Below are 15,879 nucleotides of genomic sequence, written 5' to 3'. Positions count from 1 at the left end.
ACTGGCTCAGCTAGCATTTTTAAAACTACAGGTAGAAAACACTCCTTAATTTATCACAGCCCATCATAAATACGTATGTAAAAACTATACGTGCATTTGCTTAATATCATGAACATAGGTAAAACATTATAATCAATATCTACTTACTCTCAATATCTGTAAATCCTCTCAAATGTTAATCATTCCACTGTATTCACCTTAGGTTAATATCAAAACTGTAATTCTTCTCTACCAAACTTATTAAAGCCATATAGCATGATCTAATAGAATATTCAATTCTCTTGTATTCATTGTAACTCACCTAATAACCATATGTACAGTTACTGCACTGTTGTTGCCTTATTAATCTTAAGTTAGTCTATGTTTGCCCGAAATGTTCTGCATCTAAAGGGACTTTTGGCATGTACACCCAATTGTTATACGCCTTTGTACAAACATGTATCATGCTAAAATAAAATTATTATTATTATTATTATTATTATTATTATTATTATTATCATCATCATCATCATCATCATCATTATTATCCCTTTCAGTTTTATTATGCGCCCCATACTCATATTGTAAGGGAAAGCGGTATTCAGTGATTAATACCTTAATTGTCTCATGTGATTAACCCTAATTCTTGATGCTTTCAGTGTTGGTATATGTAGCAGTGCATCACCAAAGTGAATTAATTACGTAATGATTGAGCTACATGAAAATACAATTTAGTAAATCATTGATTATAAGGTTTAATGTGGCACTGAGGACACTCCCACGGGGTGCCTAATTCAATCTTTTGTTACACTTTTGTGCTTTTGGAATTGTACAGAAGACTATTAGATAGGAAGCCTATTATCAAATGAGGAAGCCATCAGGAACCTTCATGCATTCAGGTAAGTTCACTTGGGGGTACCATATTCATTAGCAATATCACAGAGTTTAGTTAGTTTAATATCTTCATTATATACCCCATACCCATCCTATGGGTGGTAGTCAAAAGATTACAGAGGCACATAATGGGTACAGGGACTGGGCTGCAAGGTTTTGATAGCTAAATAAATTACAATAGTATTGAATTTAGTTATTTACGTGCTTATATCTGGTTACAGTTGCATTAATTTACGTCAGTGACATACTACTGTATAGAAAGCCCCTTGTTATGCAGAGCATTTCTGAAAAATTAGGCAAATTTTGTCCCCAGAATGTGAGCCACACCAGTCAACTAACTAGGTGACATCAATGTCGTACTACTATATAGAAAGCCACTTGTTATGCTGAGCACTTCGGGTAAATTAGGTCCATGTCCCAGGATGCAACCCATACCAGTCGACTAACTCCTAGGTACCCATTTCACTGATTGGTGAACATAGACAACCGGTGTAAAGAAACACGCTCAGTGTTTCTACCCACGCTGGGAATCGAACACAGACCCTCGCCGTGTGAAGCGAAAGCTTTAGCGATCTGGCCACGGGGCACCGTGGCCTAATATTTCCACCCGTACCGGGCATCGAACCACGGACCTGTTTGTAAGCCGAGTAAGTTAGCAGTCGAGCTACGGGACACCCAAAGATTCTGTTTACTATCTTGTTGGATGCACCACGGGCATGTGGCTCTTCCTGCGGGGTAGAATGGTAGGTTGACTGACTGGTGTCAGTCAACCTCAGCATCAAGTCAACGAAGTTATTTTCGTAATACTGTTCGCAGACAGCCCATGATTGTAATTTATTCCCTCCTTGAAGGCAGATGCCTTTGCCAATTCGTCAGTTTTATTATGCATCTGAAGATCAGTGTAAGATGGAGTCCACAGCCTCCACTCTACAGTTTTATCATACCTGTGTCTGCCTTCAAACTCACAAATACATATTTGTACTTCCCTCTCTACACCTCGCCAGATATATGGCAAAAGTAATCGATTGTAAAGCGGAGAATATTTCAGTGAAACACTTATTTTCATCCCAATGTGAATATTATCATTGTAATTAGAATGTTATAATTTTACTCGTTACAATGTATTGTAACAGTTGTTGTTAGTTAGTGATAAAGACAGCAATAAATACTTCATTATCCAGACTCTACAGGAACAATAACATTAGACTAGTGTTGCCATGTAACAAACAGAGGTAGATAGATGCTGTCTGTTTATACCGCTTTTGGCACTTGACACTTAATTTGCAGGTAGATTTACTGCCACACAGTTCAGTAGAACTTAATGAGGTCTATCATAAACTTAAAATATTTGTCAATGTGTGTTATGTGGTAGTAAAGGTGTACGAGGTCAGTATGTGAGGGTCGGGACGATGCCTTCCACACTAACTATTAACTACTCGCACAAACATTACCATCAAACTTTTAATTTCCTAGGAGTTATTGTTAAATGAATAGCAGATTTTAGTTTAGGGGTTAGACTTCCCTAGATCATACCATATAATTAAGGTTAAAGAAACTATCTTCCAACTGCATTAGACTTAACCTCAAGCCAAGTATTTTCATAGTACTGTATATAACATTTCAAATTAACTAAGCGTTTCTGAAATAAATCAGACTGACGACCACAGTGAGTGCTTAAAGGGGAAATACCTCTAAGCAAGCTGGACGTATCCTGAAGAAGAAAGGAAAAAAATTGAGTACCAATCTTATGGGCTTGGTGCTATTACCTTAATATAACATTCAAACACGGCACTAAACACTATTGTATCTTGAGCTTGTATAAAAAAAGGACACATTTTGTCACACTTTTTTGGGGGGGGGTCACACTTTTTTTTAGACTAACCTAATTTAAATTTTCATTATTTATCACCAATAGAATGTCTATAACTGGGAGTATTCACAATCACAATTAAAGATTTGTCAGAGGAGACATCTTGCAGACAGTCCTAATCATTAGGGGTAATAAAGTCATCAGTTGCAAAACTTCTTCAATAAATGTCTTCAGTGTGCATTGTATTACCACAATCTGTCAGTATTAACATACCTGTACATTTCTATAACTGCAGTATTATGTTCTTTCATGAGCGGTGCTTTGGCTCTGGTGAAGGGCTCTTGTTCCAAGGAATCAGAGCTATTTGCTCTTTCCTTATATCAGATCTGATTATTTCCCATGCCTAAGGTAATGTATGACCCCCCCCATGGGTTTAGCACTTCTATGAATATTATTGTTATTGCTACCTTATTATGCATAAATTTCAGCCATTGTATAACTGTAATAGTTATAAAATGGAAGCTAATCTTATGCAGTGCTTCTCATGTATAATTAGTGTCAGCTTTGCAGTCAGTAGAAACTGATAGATACAAAATGAAGAAAAGTCTTAAGCAGTCTGTCTTGCTTACTTGCAGAAGGGCTTTTTGAATAATTTTGCCTTGAGGTTTACAAAATGGGTCACATCATATCCAGTCTTACCCCAGCAATGGGCACTAGTACATAACTATAAATGGCAATCTCATTCATTCCCAACAGATATTCATTACAAGGCAGAATACTTAACTCTCCTGTTTCTCTGATATGGCTATGACCTAATCTCCCCACACACATACATATATAACTCAGTGTATATACTGGTACATGAAGAGTTAACCTTTGGTTGACCTTACCCCAGTGGAAGATGGCTGGAGTGTTAGAAAACCTTAATTTAAAGAATGTTTTGAATTAGTGGAAAATTATGAATGTGTGAACATATTCTATATGTTTTATACAAAAAATTATAATCCATACAGTAGACACTGTATCTTCTTTCCATTTAAATCCTATATAATTATGTGCAGTATTACCAATGGTAACAAAAATTTAATGTATAGAGTACTATACAGTGCTCATTTTTATATTAAAAATATTCTTGTACGTATTATTATAAGTAAATATTTACCTATTTACTTATAATAATACCTATTTGTAATTATTACTTTTACTTGTATTATTATTATAATTATAATTTTTATTAGCCCAAGAATGAGTCAAGTAAATCATTTAGTGTTTGTTTTTACATTAGTCTTTATCATTGTAATGCATGCAAACACAATGAATAGTTTGTGAATAACTGCATATTTTATTTATTTTAGAACCTTACATTTGCTATGTCTTCTTGCAGTAACCTGAATTGTGAGAGTTGAAGCAATGACTGTGTATCCTGATGTTAAGGAATATATTCTACTACCTCTGAAAAGGAATGAGTTTTTAAGGAAAAAATCTTAAATTAAAAGTGCATCTTTCAAAACACAGAGAGGAGGAAAGCCTTGTATATCAGTTCGTCTAGGGTGTGCCTCACCTTGCCATTCCCATTTCTCATAAAGTATCTTCACTGCATTATACAAGCACTGAATTGCTTGTAGAGGATGAGTTGGTTTCACTGCTGGAAACTAAGTGCCATTTGAAGTTAGAATTAGGTAAGAGGGAAGTATGGAGAGAGAGGGTGGACTAGTGGATGGGGGGTGGGTTTTTTTTTTATGGAGGAGGAAGTTATTTATTGAGGAGGAAGTGGATATGTGCAAGTATGTAAATGAAATTAATTCCCAGAAAATTTGTATTACTAAAACATTTGTTGATGAATTATGTAAAACTATGATTCACTGTGCATTTTTCACTTAAATTATTACACAATTTTGATGTTCTGGTTACATTTTGTATAACAATAGCCTTCTCTAAATATTATAATATATAGTCAAGACTTGGATGAACATATTACAGTTTAGTTTTTATATTGAAATGTAAACTTAAAAAGAATACATGTATATTAAAAGTAATTTTTACTCAGATTTTAATCCACTAAAAAGTTTAACATTTTAGATTATAATACATCATGTCTTACAGTAATTGTTGTGTGTTTACATTTACAATGTTGTGGAATTATAGGAGAGTATGTAAAAGAATGAAGTTAAAAGCGAACACAGTAAAGAACCATTGTAGAATATGAACAAATTAATGAAAGACTGAATGTTAGATTGGAGAGGGAAAGTATAGAGGTTGGAATCTATTTAATGAGGGATGATGTGTTGCTATCTCTGGGTCGTCCTGTCATGGTGGGAAATGGCCGGTATGATAAAAATACTTATTTTTTTTTACTGTATGTATCTTCTCACTTATTGTAATTAGATGAACTGTTTTTTCCATTGTCATTAGGCCATCTTAGAAAGCAGTTTTATTCCTTTAATTGCAGTTGTGTGACCCATATGTGTTTAGCAGTTATTTTTAATAATATCTAAGAGAGAGTAAGAAAATGTTACTCTGAACAAACATATACCATACCACAATATATCATGTATGTACAGATTTATTGTATGAAAGTAATCGTAAAAAATAAAGCTTTTCAATTTCTGATGGAGCATACAGTTTGCATTCTTCCCAAAATATTCGAGTTGTGCTATCTCAATTTAAGGAACTAATATGTTTGGTTAAATTTTATAAGATAAATTGCATTTTATGTGGAAAATAAATTTTTGATACGAGTTAACTGAAGTGATCCCATGCTACTGTGTAATTTTTTATTACTTTCAGATTTTTTGAGATGGAGCTTGGAAAAGAGAAAGATGCAGCCTCTCACAACATGGAAGAACAAGAAAATGAAGACACAATTGAAGATGGTACCATAGTTCTAAATTTATCTGATGATTGCTCAATTGAAGAAGAGGTGCGATTACTGATGCAGTCTCAGAAAAAGATTGAACCTAAACGCAGGGCAGAAATTACGTGGAAACGTAAAGTAGAAATTTTGCAAGAAATTGAGAAACTCCCTGGCAAAATATCTCATAGAGAAATGGCAATTCATTTTGGAATACCTCGTAATACTCTCTTTAATATTCTACGTGCAAGAGATAGAATTATAGAGGCTTATAAACGTAACCCAAATGGACGAAGAAAAAGATTAAGATCTGGAAAAGCTCCTCATGTTGAACATGCTCTCTATCAGTGGTATAAAACTGCTAAAAAGCAAAAACTACCTCTTTCAAATGTTGTTTTGTTTGAAAAAGCTAGAGACCTTGCTGTATCTCAGGGAAGTTACAGTTTTCGACCTACAACTGGATGGTTAGAAAGATGGAAGAAACGGCATAATATAACTTTTTCTGTTGAGGAATACCTCCAAGGTTGTAATGAAAATGGGAGTGGCGATGGAAGTGATGATGAAAAAACGATTGATACGAGTGATATTAAGGATGAGGGCAATGAGCATGATATGGAAGATGATCAGGCCTCAGAACAAGAGGATGAAGATGATAATTCATCTCCAACAGCCCAGGATATTAGTAGCCTGTTACAGATTAGCCTTCAGGAAACGGATGACTTTATACGAAGATCAGGAAAAGGAATAAAAAGACAAACGCTAACTTTAAGGCAAAAATTTGAAATTGTAAAAGCAGTGGAAAGTTTACCTATGAAATGGAGCTTGCGTGATATGGCCTCATTTTTTGATGTACCTAAAACCACAATGCTTCACATGATGAAAAATCGAGACATTATTATTAAAAATTACATAAATAGCCCAGATAAGGAGAGACGACGTAATAAAAAGGGAAAAGCTCCTGATATTGAAGATGCGTTATATGTATGGTATTTAAAAGTTAAAGAAAAAAATTTACCCATAACAGCAGGTATCTTAAGAAAAAAAGCCAAGGCTATTGCTCTGTCGCTTGGAAAACCTGACTTTGTGCCAACTGAAGGTTGGTTTGCTCGTTGGAAAAAACGTAATAATGTGACCTGTGGGCGTCCCAAGCAATATGATGGAACAGAGACACAAAATGTTCTTCCATCAGAATATGATGATGGTGATATGCAATTATTCCATACTGCATATGAAAAAGAAACTCGTACCTCTCTATCATTGAGACAAAAAGTGGAAATAATCCATCAAATGGAAGCTGAACCTAATGTAAAGTTAAGAGAATGGGTAGACATGTATAATGTATCTAAGTCCACTCTTAGTATAATTAAAAAAAATAAAGAAACAATCCTTAAAGCATTCTATGGTGATCCATCAGCAGATCGGAAGCGTATGAGGAAAGGTTCTGCCTCAGAGGTGGAAGAAGCTCTTTTTAAGTGGTACAATGAGGTAAAAGATCAAAATGGTCCTCTCACTGGGCCCATTTTACGTCAAAAAGCCAAAGAGCTTGCTGAGGTCTTGGGAAAAGTTGATTTCATCCCCACTTCTACTTGGCTTGACACATGGAAAAGAAAATATGGGTTGAGTGAAAATAGGGAGATTGAGCAAGATACACCAACAATCCCAACTCAGAATGGTGTTCAACCTTCCACAGAATACAAACAGCAGATTCGTTTTCAGTTTAATGAAGAACACCACAATACAGGGAATAACATGGGTGTTATGCAGACTCCACCTGTTGTTCCTAACACAATGAAACCCCTGCCAAACCCACAGTCTATGACCAACACATATAGCAGAGATATGTTTGGTTTTCCAGTTCCATCCACAACTCAGGAGTCCATTGGTTATGATGGGTTCTCCAGAGGTCCCATTAACCCAGCAGAAGTAACAGTGCAGGCGGGAAATAATATGGGACCTCCTGTAGGAAATGGAGGAGGGGGACAGCAGTTTTCTTCAGTTGCAGCAGCAAACAAATTTTTAGGATCACACATATATAGCACAGATCTCTACTGTGGCAGAGATACGTTTTCAGGAAACACAATAAATCGGGGAGTGATAACAAGCTCACGCGATCATACAGTGTCTGCACCAACGGCCTCACAAGGAAATTACACAGCAGAAAGACTTTTACAGCAATACAAAATGGATAATCACCAACCCAACAATTTTCTTCCCCCACCGGATGGACTAACAGAAAGTTCTATTCGACGTGCCATGATGGACATTAGACGGTATCTTGAACAATCCCCTTACCCATTAGACTGGTCACTTGTACATAACTTTGAAATGCTACTTCATACAAACATTGCTACCAGAAACCATCTTCCCTTGTAAATAAAATTGTGTATAAGGGATTGTATTTGTGTGACTGGAGTGTTGGCTGTGCTCATAATGTATGCTACTGAAAAATATTCTTTTTATGGTCTAGGAATGTAACTATAGTATATATTTTCCCATGGTTATAATTTAGTAATTTTTATTTCTTTACACTTGAACATTTGTTTATAAATATAGAGTAGACAATTTATTATTTACTCCTGGATCTGAAGAGAATTGTTTTCATGTATTTTATAAGCAGTGATAGTATATGAGGCAGAAGCTTATGGAAGCTTTTTGCTAGAAAGAATCTTAGGTAACTTATTTTTTTAACCACGTGCTCATTCGTGTTTTTGTAAATGTTATTTCTGTACATAGTTTTTAGTACTGTATATAGTAAACGATTATCAAATACTATACTGTCTTTAAATAAGTGCCTAATTAGTTGTTTCATACAAGGGTAAGATTCACAACTAACCCAAAAGTTTTGAAAATCAAAAATGCAGTGCAAGTCATAAGTCAGCTCTGAACATTTGGAGGTGAATAGAAAGCCAAGATTAGGTTAAATCTCATCTTTGCTGAAGATAGATCATCTGAGGCTTTTCTGTTTGCTGTGTTTGTGTTGACAGTACAATATACTGCAAGGATGTGTACATAGTGTCATAAATAAGTGATGTACGTGTGGTTGGTTTCAGTGGCTCACATATACACAATGGACCACATACACTAATGAATCACATACATCTAGTGGTGTACCTAAGGTATGACACGTACTCTGGGTGCCACTTGAAGGGGGACACTAATGAGCAGTTTCTATTAAAATCGGACAAGCCATCCTCAGATAGTGAAAAAAAAATTTCTTCAGACATGATCTGGTTTTGATTATCATGGGTGAGAAGCACTAGGATGGCTAGATTGTTAAACCACATATAAATTATTAGGTAAAAATACAGTGCTAGGAGCTACGTGATTTCATACCACACAGTACCACTGCTCATTGCCAACTGGCAGTAAGACTATTCTCCTGTGCAAACTAGGGAAGTAGTCTAGAATTTTGTGCAAAATCTGTGAAATTTTATGTTCTTATTAAAAGTGCCATTTCCTTATTTCAGAGCATTGTGTTAGACCATAAAACATTTCTTCACAGAGAAGGAAAGTGGAACTGCCGTACCAGAAGTAATTGGACTCCTGAAGTGTTGAGAACAAAATAAAGCTGGGTTCAAAGTATTTCCAGAACAATGTGGGGCCTTTCCTACCAACAAATAACCTTCAATGAACAAAACTTGGTTCAAGAGGAAATTGGGATATGGTCATGGTGAGGAAGTGACTCACTCATGGCTGGTGTATTCCCCTTTTAAAAAGTCTGCATTTTGTATGTTGTCTTCTCTGTTCCCAGTCAGACCATCAGTCCTCATTGGAGCAAAAAAGTGAATTTGACCAGTGGAAATCACCTAAAAGGATCAACGTTCATGAAAATGCTAAGAATCATCTGGAATGCTTCAGACAGTAGAAAGAGATAGAAAGAAATTTAGCTAAAAACCGAGGAGTTACTGACACAGAACTTCAGTCACAGACTGAGAGGGAAAAGCAGCAGTGGCGTGATAGCTTGATGAGAATCCTTCACTGCATAAAATTCCATGCAACTCAGAACCTGGCTTTGTGAGGACAGGGAGTCACTTCAGTTGGATGATGACTCCAATGTGGGAAATTTTCTTGGCTTACTGAAACTACTAGCCATCTTTGACCCTGTCATGAGAGAACCCCTCACTCACGTGGAGATAAATCCTGGATCCAAGTTTTATCTTTCACCGGGTGTCCAGAACAAATTCGTCTACATGATGGCATCCACTGTTCGCCAGAGTTTACTGAGAAGCATTCATAAAACCAAGTACGTACTACTATGGTCTCATCTTCATCTCGACTCCTAATCAGCCACACCGTGAGCAGATGTCAGAAGTAGTGAGGTATGTGGAAGTTGATTTTGAGAGAAACACAGTCCATGTTAAAGAGTCCTTCCTTGGTTTTATCCAGATTAAGCCAGAAGGATGCTGAGAGCTTGGTTGAAGATATCTTGAAACAGCTAAAGAAGGACGAAATGGAGCTACAAGATTGTTGGTCAGTGCTATGACAACGCTGCTGTGGTGGCTGGACACAGAAATGGTGTTCATCAAAGAATAAGTGAGAAAACAACCTGGCAGTGTTTGTGAATTACGACACTCACTCAACTTGGTGGGTGTACATGCAGCCAAGCAGGATACAACAATGGTCATGTTTTTTGGAGCCATCAAAGCTCTACGTGTTCTCTCATTCAATACAGTGCTGGGGAAAATTAAAAAATGCCATGTCTGTGGATGTTAAGTTGGGGTCCAAAACCAGGTGGAGTGCAAGGACAGAATCAGTGTAGCCCTCAACAAGTACCTTGAGGAGACACTTAAGTTCTCCAGAACATGATAGACAATGAAAATGAGATCAGTGAAACAAGAAGTGATACAGGGCATGTTGAGTTACAATTTTCTGACTTTGCTAGGGTTTTGGAACAAAGTACTCATTCACACTGACTGTATTCAAAAGAGGCTGCAGGATCCTAGCATGAACTTTCACAATGCTGCCCTGGATTTGAAAGCCCTCCGAGGTCATTTTGATGATGAAAGTGTTGGTGGAAGAATTAAGACACTTATGCAACACATGGGAATCTTTATTGAAGAAGCGTTTTGCCACACAGTGGCTTCATCAGTCCAATACAAAGTAGAAATGGGTAAGGAGAGTAGAAGTTTGAGGTAATCAGTCCCTCAACCTGGAATCGATGTGTTCAGTCCATCACTCTTGTAGGAAGTGCAGCATAGACCCAATACCTCTATAACAAGCACTGCCCTAAAAAAACTAAACAGATGACAGCTAAGAGACTGAACAGTCCCTGGTTAACACCCAGCATTCTCAAATCCATAAATACAAAACACCAATATGAAAAACAGTACAGAATGGGTCACATAACCAGAGACCAAACAAAACGTTACTCGTCAATCCTAACCAGCCTGATAAGAAGGGCAAAAAAATTGTATTATGAGAACAGATTATCCAACTTACGAGGTGATATAAAAAAGACCTGGAAAACCCTATCAGAAATTCTAGGAACAAAAAAGATATCACGAAATAGCGAAATAAAATTAGCAAAATCAGATGAACCCCAACTCCCACCAACAGAAACAGCAAACAGACTCAATGACTTCTTCTCCACTATAGGACAAAACCTTGCCAATAAAATCCCAAGCTCAGATACCCCACCAAATGACTACCTCACTGGCAACTACCCGAACACACTGTTCCTAGCTCCGACTAACCCATACGAAGTCTCCCTTATTATCAACACGCTAAAAAACAAGGCAGGAGATTTAAATACCTTACCACCCTTTATATACAAAAAAGTGTCACAAGTGCTATCACCAATCATTGCAACACTCTTTAACAAATCCATTGAATCCTCCACCTTCCCTACAGTACTCAAAATAGCAAGGGTCACCCCGATCCACAAAGGAGGAGACCAAACAGAGTTGAATAACTATAGGCCAATATCCAACTTACACCCTCTCTCAAAAATCTTCGAAAAATTAATTCATAAACGAATCTACTCCTACCTTATCTCCCAAAACATACTCAACCCCTGCCAATTTGGATTCAGGCCAAATAAAAATACTAATGATGCTATTATACACATGCTAGAACATATATACACTGCAATAGAGAAAAAAGAAGTCCCACTGGGGATCTTCATTGACTTACGTAAAGCTTTTGATACAGTTAACCATGACTTGCTCCACGTAAAATTGTCACACTATGGTATAAGAGGGCACTCCCTCAACTACCTCAAGTCATACCTCAGCAACAGAAGCCAATATGTGTATGCAAATGGGGCAAACTCTTCTGCACAACCAATTACAGTTGGTGTCCCACAGGGAAGTGTCCTTGGCCCTCTTCTCTTTCTCCTATACATAAATGACCTACCAAATGCTTCGCAATTACTCAAACCCACACTATTTGCAGATGACACTACATACGTCTTCTCCCACCCGAGCCCAGTCACGCTAGCCAATACTGTAAATACCGAATTACAGAAAATATCTACCTGGATGAGGACTAACAAACTTACACTAAACATTGACAAAACCTACTTCATTCAGTTTGGTAACAGAGCTACAGATGTCCCTCTTAACATAATGATAAACGGATCACCTATCACAAAGCTAACAGAGGGAAAATTCTTAGGAATCCACCTTGATAATAGACTCAAATTTCATACACATATACAACAAATTTCTAAGAAAATTTCCAAGACTGTAGGCATACTATCGAAGATACGGTACTATGCTCCACAGTCAGCCCTCCTGGCCCTATATCACTCTCTTATTTACCCCTATCTCACCTATGGAATTTGTGCATGGGGCTCAACAACAAGTAACCATCTCAGACCACTAATTACCCAACAAAAGGCTGCAGTTAGAATGATAACAAATTCTCACTATAGGCAGCACACTCCACCAATATTCAATACACTAAACCTATTCACCATACAAAACATTCATACTTATTACTGCACCTATTACATACATAGAACACTTAACTCTGATATTAACCCTCCCCTCAAACATCTCCTTGCCAACCTCAACAGAACACATGACCATAACACAAGGCACAGATCACTCTTTGATGTTCCTCGTGTCCATCTCACACTATGCAAAAACTCAATGCACATAAAAGGCCCTAAAATCTGGAACTCATTACCTGTAAATATAAAAGAAACACTACCTGTTTATAAATTCAAGTCCCTTCTCAAAGATCACTTACTCACCCAAAACCAAATAAATACTGAATAACTGAACCTTATAAATTGTATATCTTAAATGTTTCTCACAATTATATCACATAAATGTTAAACCTAAAACCCAATCTAACTTTATTATTTTTTAAATACACTACCTAACAGAATACTCCATTCTACTGAATGTACAACAATGCATACAACCATATGACCTGTCTTTGTAATACTCACTTGTGCTTTATAGTAATCTGTATACATTAAAGTTTTATCACTGATGTCATCATTGCTTAGTTCATCTTAAGTTAATTTTAAGCCAGCCCGTAATGCTATGCATAGTATAAGTGGCTTTGACATGCTGCTCTTATCTGTATTTTTTGTACCTCTGTATGTGTGCTCAAATTTTTAAATAAATAAATAAATAAATAAATAAATAAATAGGGCCAAAGAGGTGGCTTATATACTGCGGTGAGATGAGTTGAAGCAGGAGGAGGCGGATCACAGTGGGACCTGCCACTAGTGTAAGTAGGTCGTCGTCCAAATTTAGTTTCTTCTCTTTCCACACTCAGCAAAGTTCACAGAGTCTGCCTTGACCCATGGAGCTCTCAGATATGAAAATATTGGTCTTAACTTGCTGAATGATCTTTCACAGCTGGAGATGGAAACTGCAATGGTTAGCATCATCTGAATAGCAATCTGAACTTTAGAGAAGACGCTCTCATCTTCATACTTGAAATTAAGACACATGTGCAACATCTGGGTATCTTTATTGTAGACGTTTCACCATCCATTGGCTTTATCAATACAAATTCCAGGACATAGTATATAGTTCTATTGTCTTCAAGTTATGTCCTGGAATTTGTATTGATAAAGTCACTGGATGGCAAAACGTCTACAATAAAGATACCCAGATGTTGCACATGTGTCTTAATTTCAAGTATGAAGATGAGAGCGTCTTCTCTAAAGTTCAGATTGCTATTCAGATGATGCTAACCATTGCAGTTTCCATCTCCAGCTGTGAGAGATCATTCAGCAAGTTAAGACCAATATTTTCATATCTGAGAGCTCCATGGGTCAAGGCAGACTCTGTGAACTTTGCTGAGTGTGGAAAGAGAAGAAACTGAATTTGAGCACATCACAGGCCAATTTGCACCAGTGAAAGCAAGGGAGGTGCAGTTGTAACTTTCCTGCAGTGTCTTGATTTGTTAATTAAAGAGTAATGAGCTTGACTTGTATTTTTGAGCTGATTTTATGGTAGACTTATCTAAAAGGCGGGTGTCAGATGTTTGGACAGGGGCGCAATTTCTGTGCTTGACATAGGCGCTATTTTTTGAAGATATGCCCCTGCAATTGATTTAATAATCATAATGTGTGAACCATTATAATTGTGCGAGCCATTGTAAGATGTGCATGATCTTTTGTATGCCTGGAGTTTACCTGGAGAGAGTTCTGGGGGTCAACGCCCCCGCAGCCCGGTCTGTAACCAGGCCTCATGGTGGATCAGAGCCTGATTAACAGCCTGATTGATCAGGCTCTGATCCACCATGAGGCCTGGTCACAGACCGGGCCACGGGGGCGTTGACCCCCGGAACTCTCCATGTAGACTCCAGGCATACAAAAGATCATGCACATCTTACAGTGGCTCGCACAATTATAATGGTTCACACATTATGATTATTAAATCAATTGAAATGCTAAACCCTCAGGACCATACAGCGTTGTGGAGAGGGATGTTTAAAAGGAGCAATATGCAAAAGTTAGGGGTGAGGGTAGGGGTATGCAAAGTTAGGGGGGTTGTTCTTGATTCGCCAGTACTGTCTCGGCCGGGGTCTTTTCCTGGTGGTGACCTGGCCTGGGAGTTGTGGAGGTGGGGATTAGTGCAAGAGTAAAATTCAAATCAAAGTTGATGCAGTAGATTAGTTTCAGTTGAAGATAAAGAATGAGAGAACCTCAAAGACAGGACTTTCCGCAAGGACATCGGTTAGTGTGTGCTGGGGCAGCGCAGACATTTGAAGTATATACTGTGTGCCCTCTAATAGGACAATCTATTAAGGTATGTTGAATGGACAATGTGACTTGACAATCCTCAGTGGTGCTGGTCATTTATCCACGTGGTATCCACAAACGAGTCATACATCCAATATCTTTAACACAGACTGATAAGTTTCAAACATTCTATACCAATAAAGGGGTAACCCCAAACAGTTGTCAACTAGTAAGTGTATTTCATGACTTTATTCAAAAAGAACTAAGCAGGTTAAACCCAACTAAGAGCACAGGCCCTGATAACATCCCGTCTAAGTTCCTAAAAGATAGTGCTTCTGAACTGTCAATCCCCCTCATGGAAGGTTCCTTGATGTTGGTGAGGGGTTCTTGATTTAGGGAATTGGATCTGTGCTCCAGTTCCCCGAATTAAGCCTGAATGCCTTCCACATCCCCCTTCCCCTGGGCACTGTATAATCCTACGGGTTTAGCGCTTCCCCTTGATTATAATAATAATAATAATGAACTGTCAATCCCTATTGCTCACATAATAAATTTGTCCATCCCCACTAATACCGTACCAGAGGGGTTCAAGGAAGCCAGAGTTACTCCTCTCTTCAAGAAAAATAGGAGGGCTGATGCAAGCAACTATAGGCCTGTTAGTATACTCAGTGTAATATCCAATTCTAGAGAGGGTGGTGTACTGTTAAGTAGTTTAGTACGTTAATGACAACAACATTCTCAATAGCTATCAAATGGGCTTTAGATCTTACTCCCTAATTAATCTGATGGATTACATGAGAACTGAAATGTCAATGGGGAACCTCATAGGTATGGTAACCTTAGACCTGCAAAAGGCTTTCGATACTGTCATCCACAATATATTATGTAAGACACTTCAAGTTATCGGTATAGGTTCTGTAGACTGGTCCTACCTTAGCAACAGGAGACAAATTGTTAAAATCAACAAAATGGAATCAGAACCCCTGCCGATAGCCTGTAGAGTTGCCCTAGGTAGTATGCTGGGTTCCTTATTCCTATGCTATGTTAACGACATGCCTATCAGTGTCAAGTGCAAACTCCTACTGTATGCAGATGACAGTGCACTGTTAGTGTCAGGTAAAGACCCACAAGATATAGCTAATGTATTAACACTGGAACTGGAGTCCTCGGGAAAACTGAAGCCATTCTCTTAGG

The 15,879-nt window shown here is 37.6% G+C and overlaps 2 protein-coding genes across 5 annotated transcripts in view; one reads left to right on the top strand and one right to left on the bottom strand.

The window, feature by feature from the left end:
- The window catches only part of LOC128690948 (DNA damage-regulated autophagy modulator protein 2), a 77,406-nt gene extending 65,569 nt beyond the window's left edge, over positions 1-11,837 (bottom strand). Inside the window, exon 1 of the mRNA XM_070088465.1 lies at positions 11,762-11,837. The gene's annotated coding sequence lies outside the window, so the exon portion shown is untranslated. The remainder of the gene's footprint in view (positions 1-11,761) is intronic.
- On the top strand, positions 2,048-8,293 carry LOC128690947 (uncharacterized). 4 transcript variants are annotated; one of them, XM_053779742.2, is made up of 3 exons: positions 2,048-2,105; positions 4,068-4,362; positions 5,471-8,293. In XM_053779742.2, the coding sequence occupies exon 3, from the start codon at positions 5,481-5,483 to the stop codon at positions 7,905-7,907; it is 2,427 nt and encodes an 808-aa protein (XP_053635717.1). In that variant the 5' UTR covers positions 2,048-2,105; positions 4,068-4,362; positions 5,471-5,480; the 3' UTR covers positions 7,908-8,293. The 4 variants fall into 4 exon arrangements, with proteins under 4 accessions (XP_053635717.1, XP_053635716.1, XP_053635718.1 ...); XM_053779741.2 differs by having other exon boundaries at positions 2,073-2,160; XM_053779740.2 differs by lacking the exon at positions 2,048-2,105 and adding an exon at positions 2,167-3,091.
- Positions 11,838-15,879: the final 4,042 nt, after the last annotated feature.

This window comes from Cherax quadricarinatus, chromosome 24 (assembly GCF_038502225.1).
Source record: "Cherax quadricarinatus isolate ZL_2023a chromosome 24, ASM3850222v1, whole genome shotgun sequence".
NCBI lineage: Eukaryota > Metazoa > Arthropoda > Malacostraca > Decapoda > Parastacidae > Cherax > Cherax quadricarinatus.
This window is presented reverse-complemented; position numbering and strand designations above follow the sequence as displayed.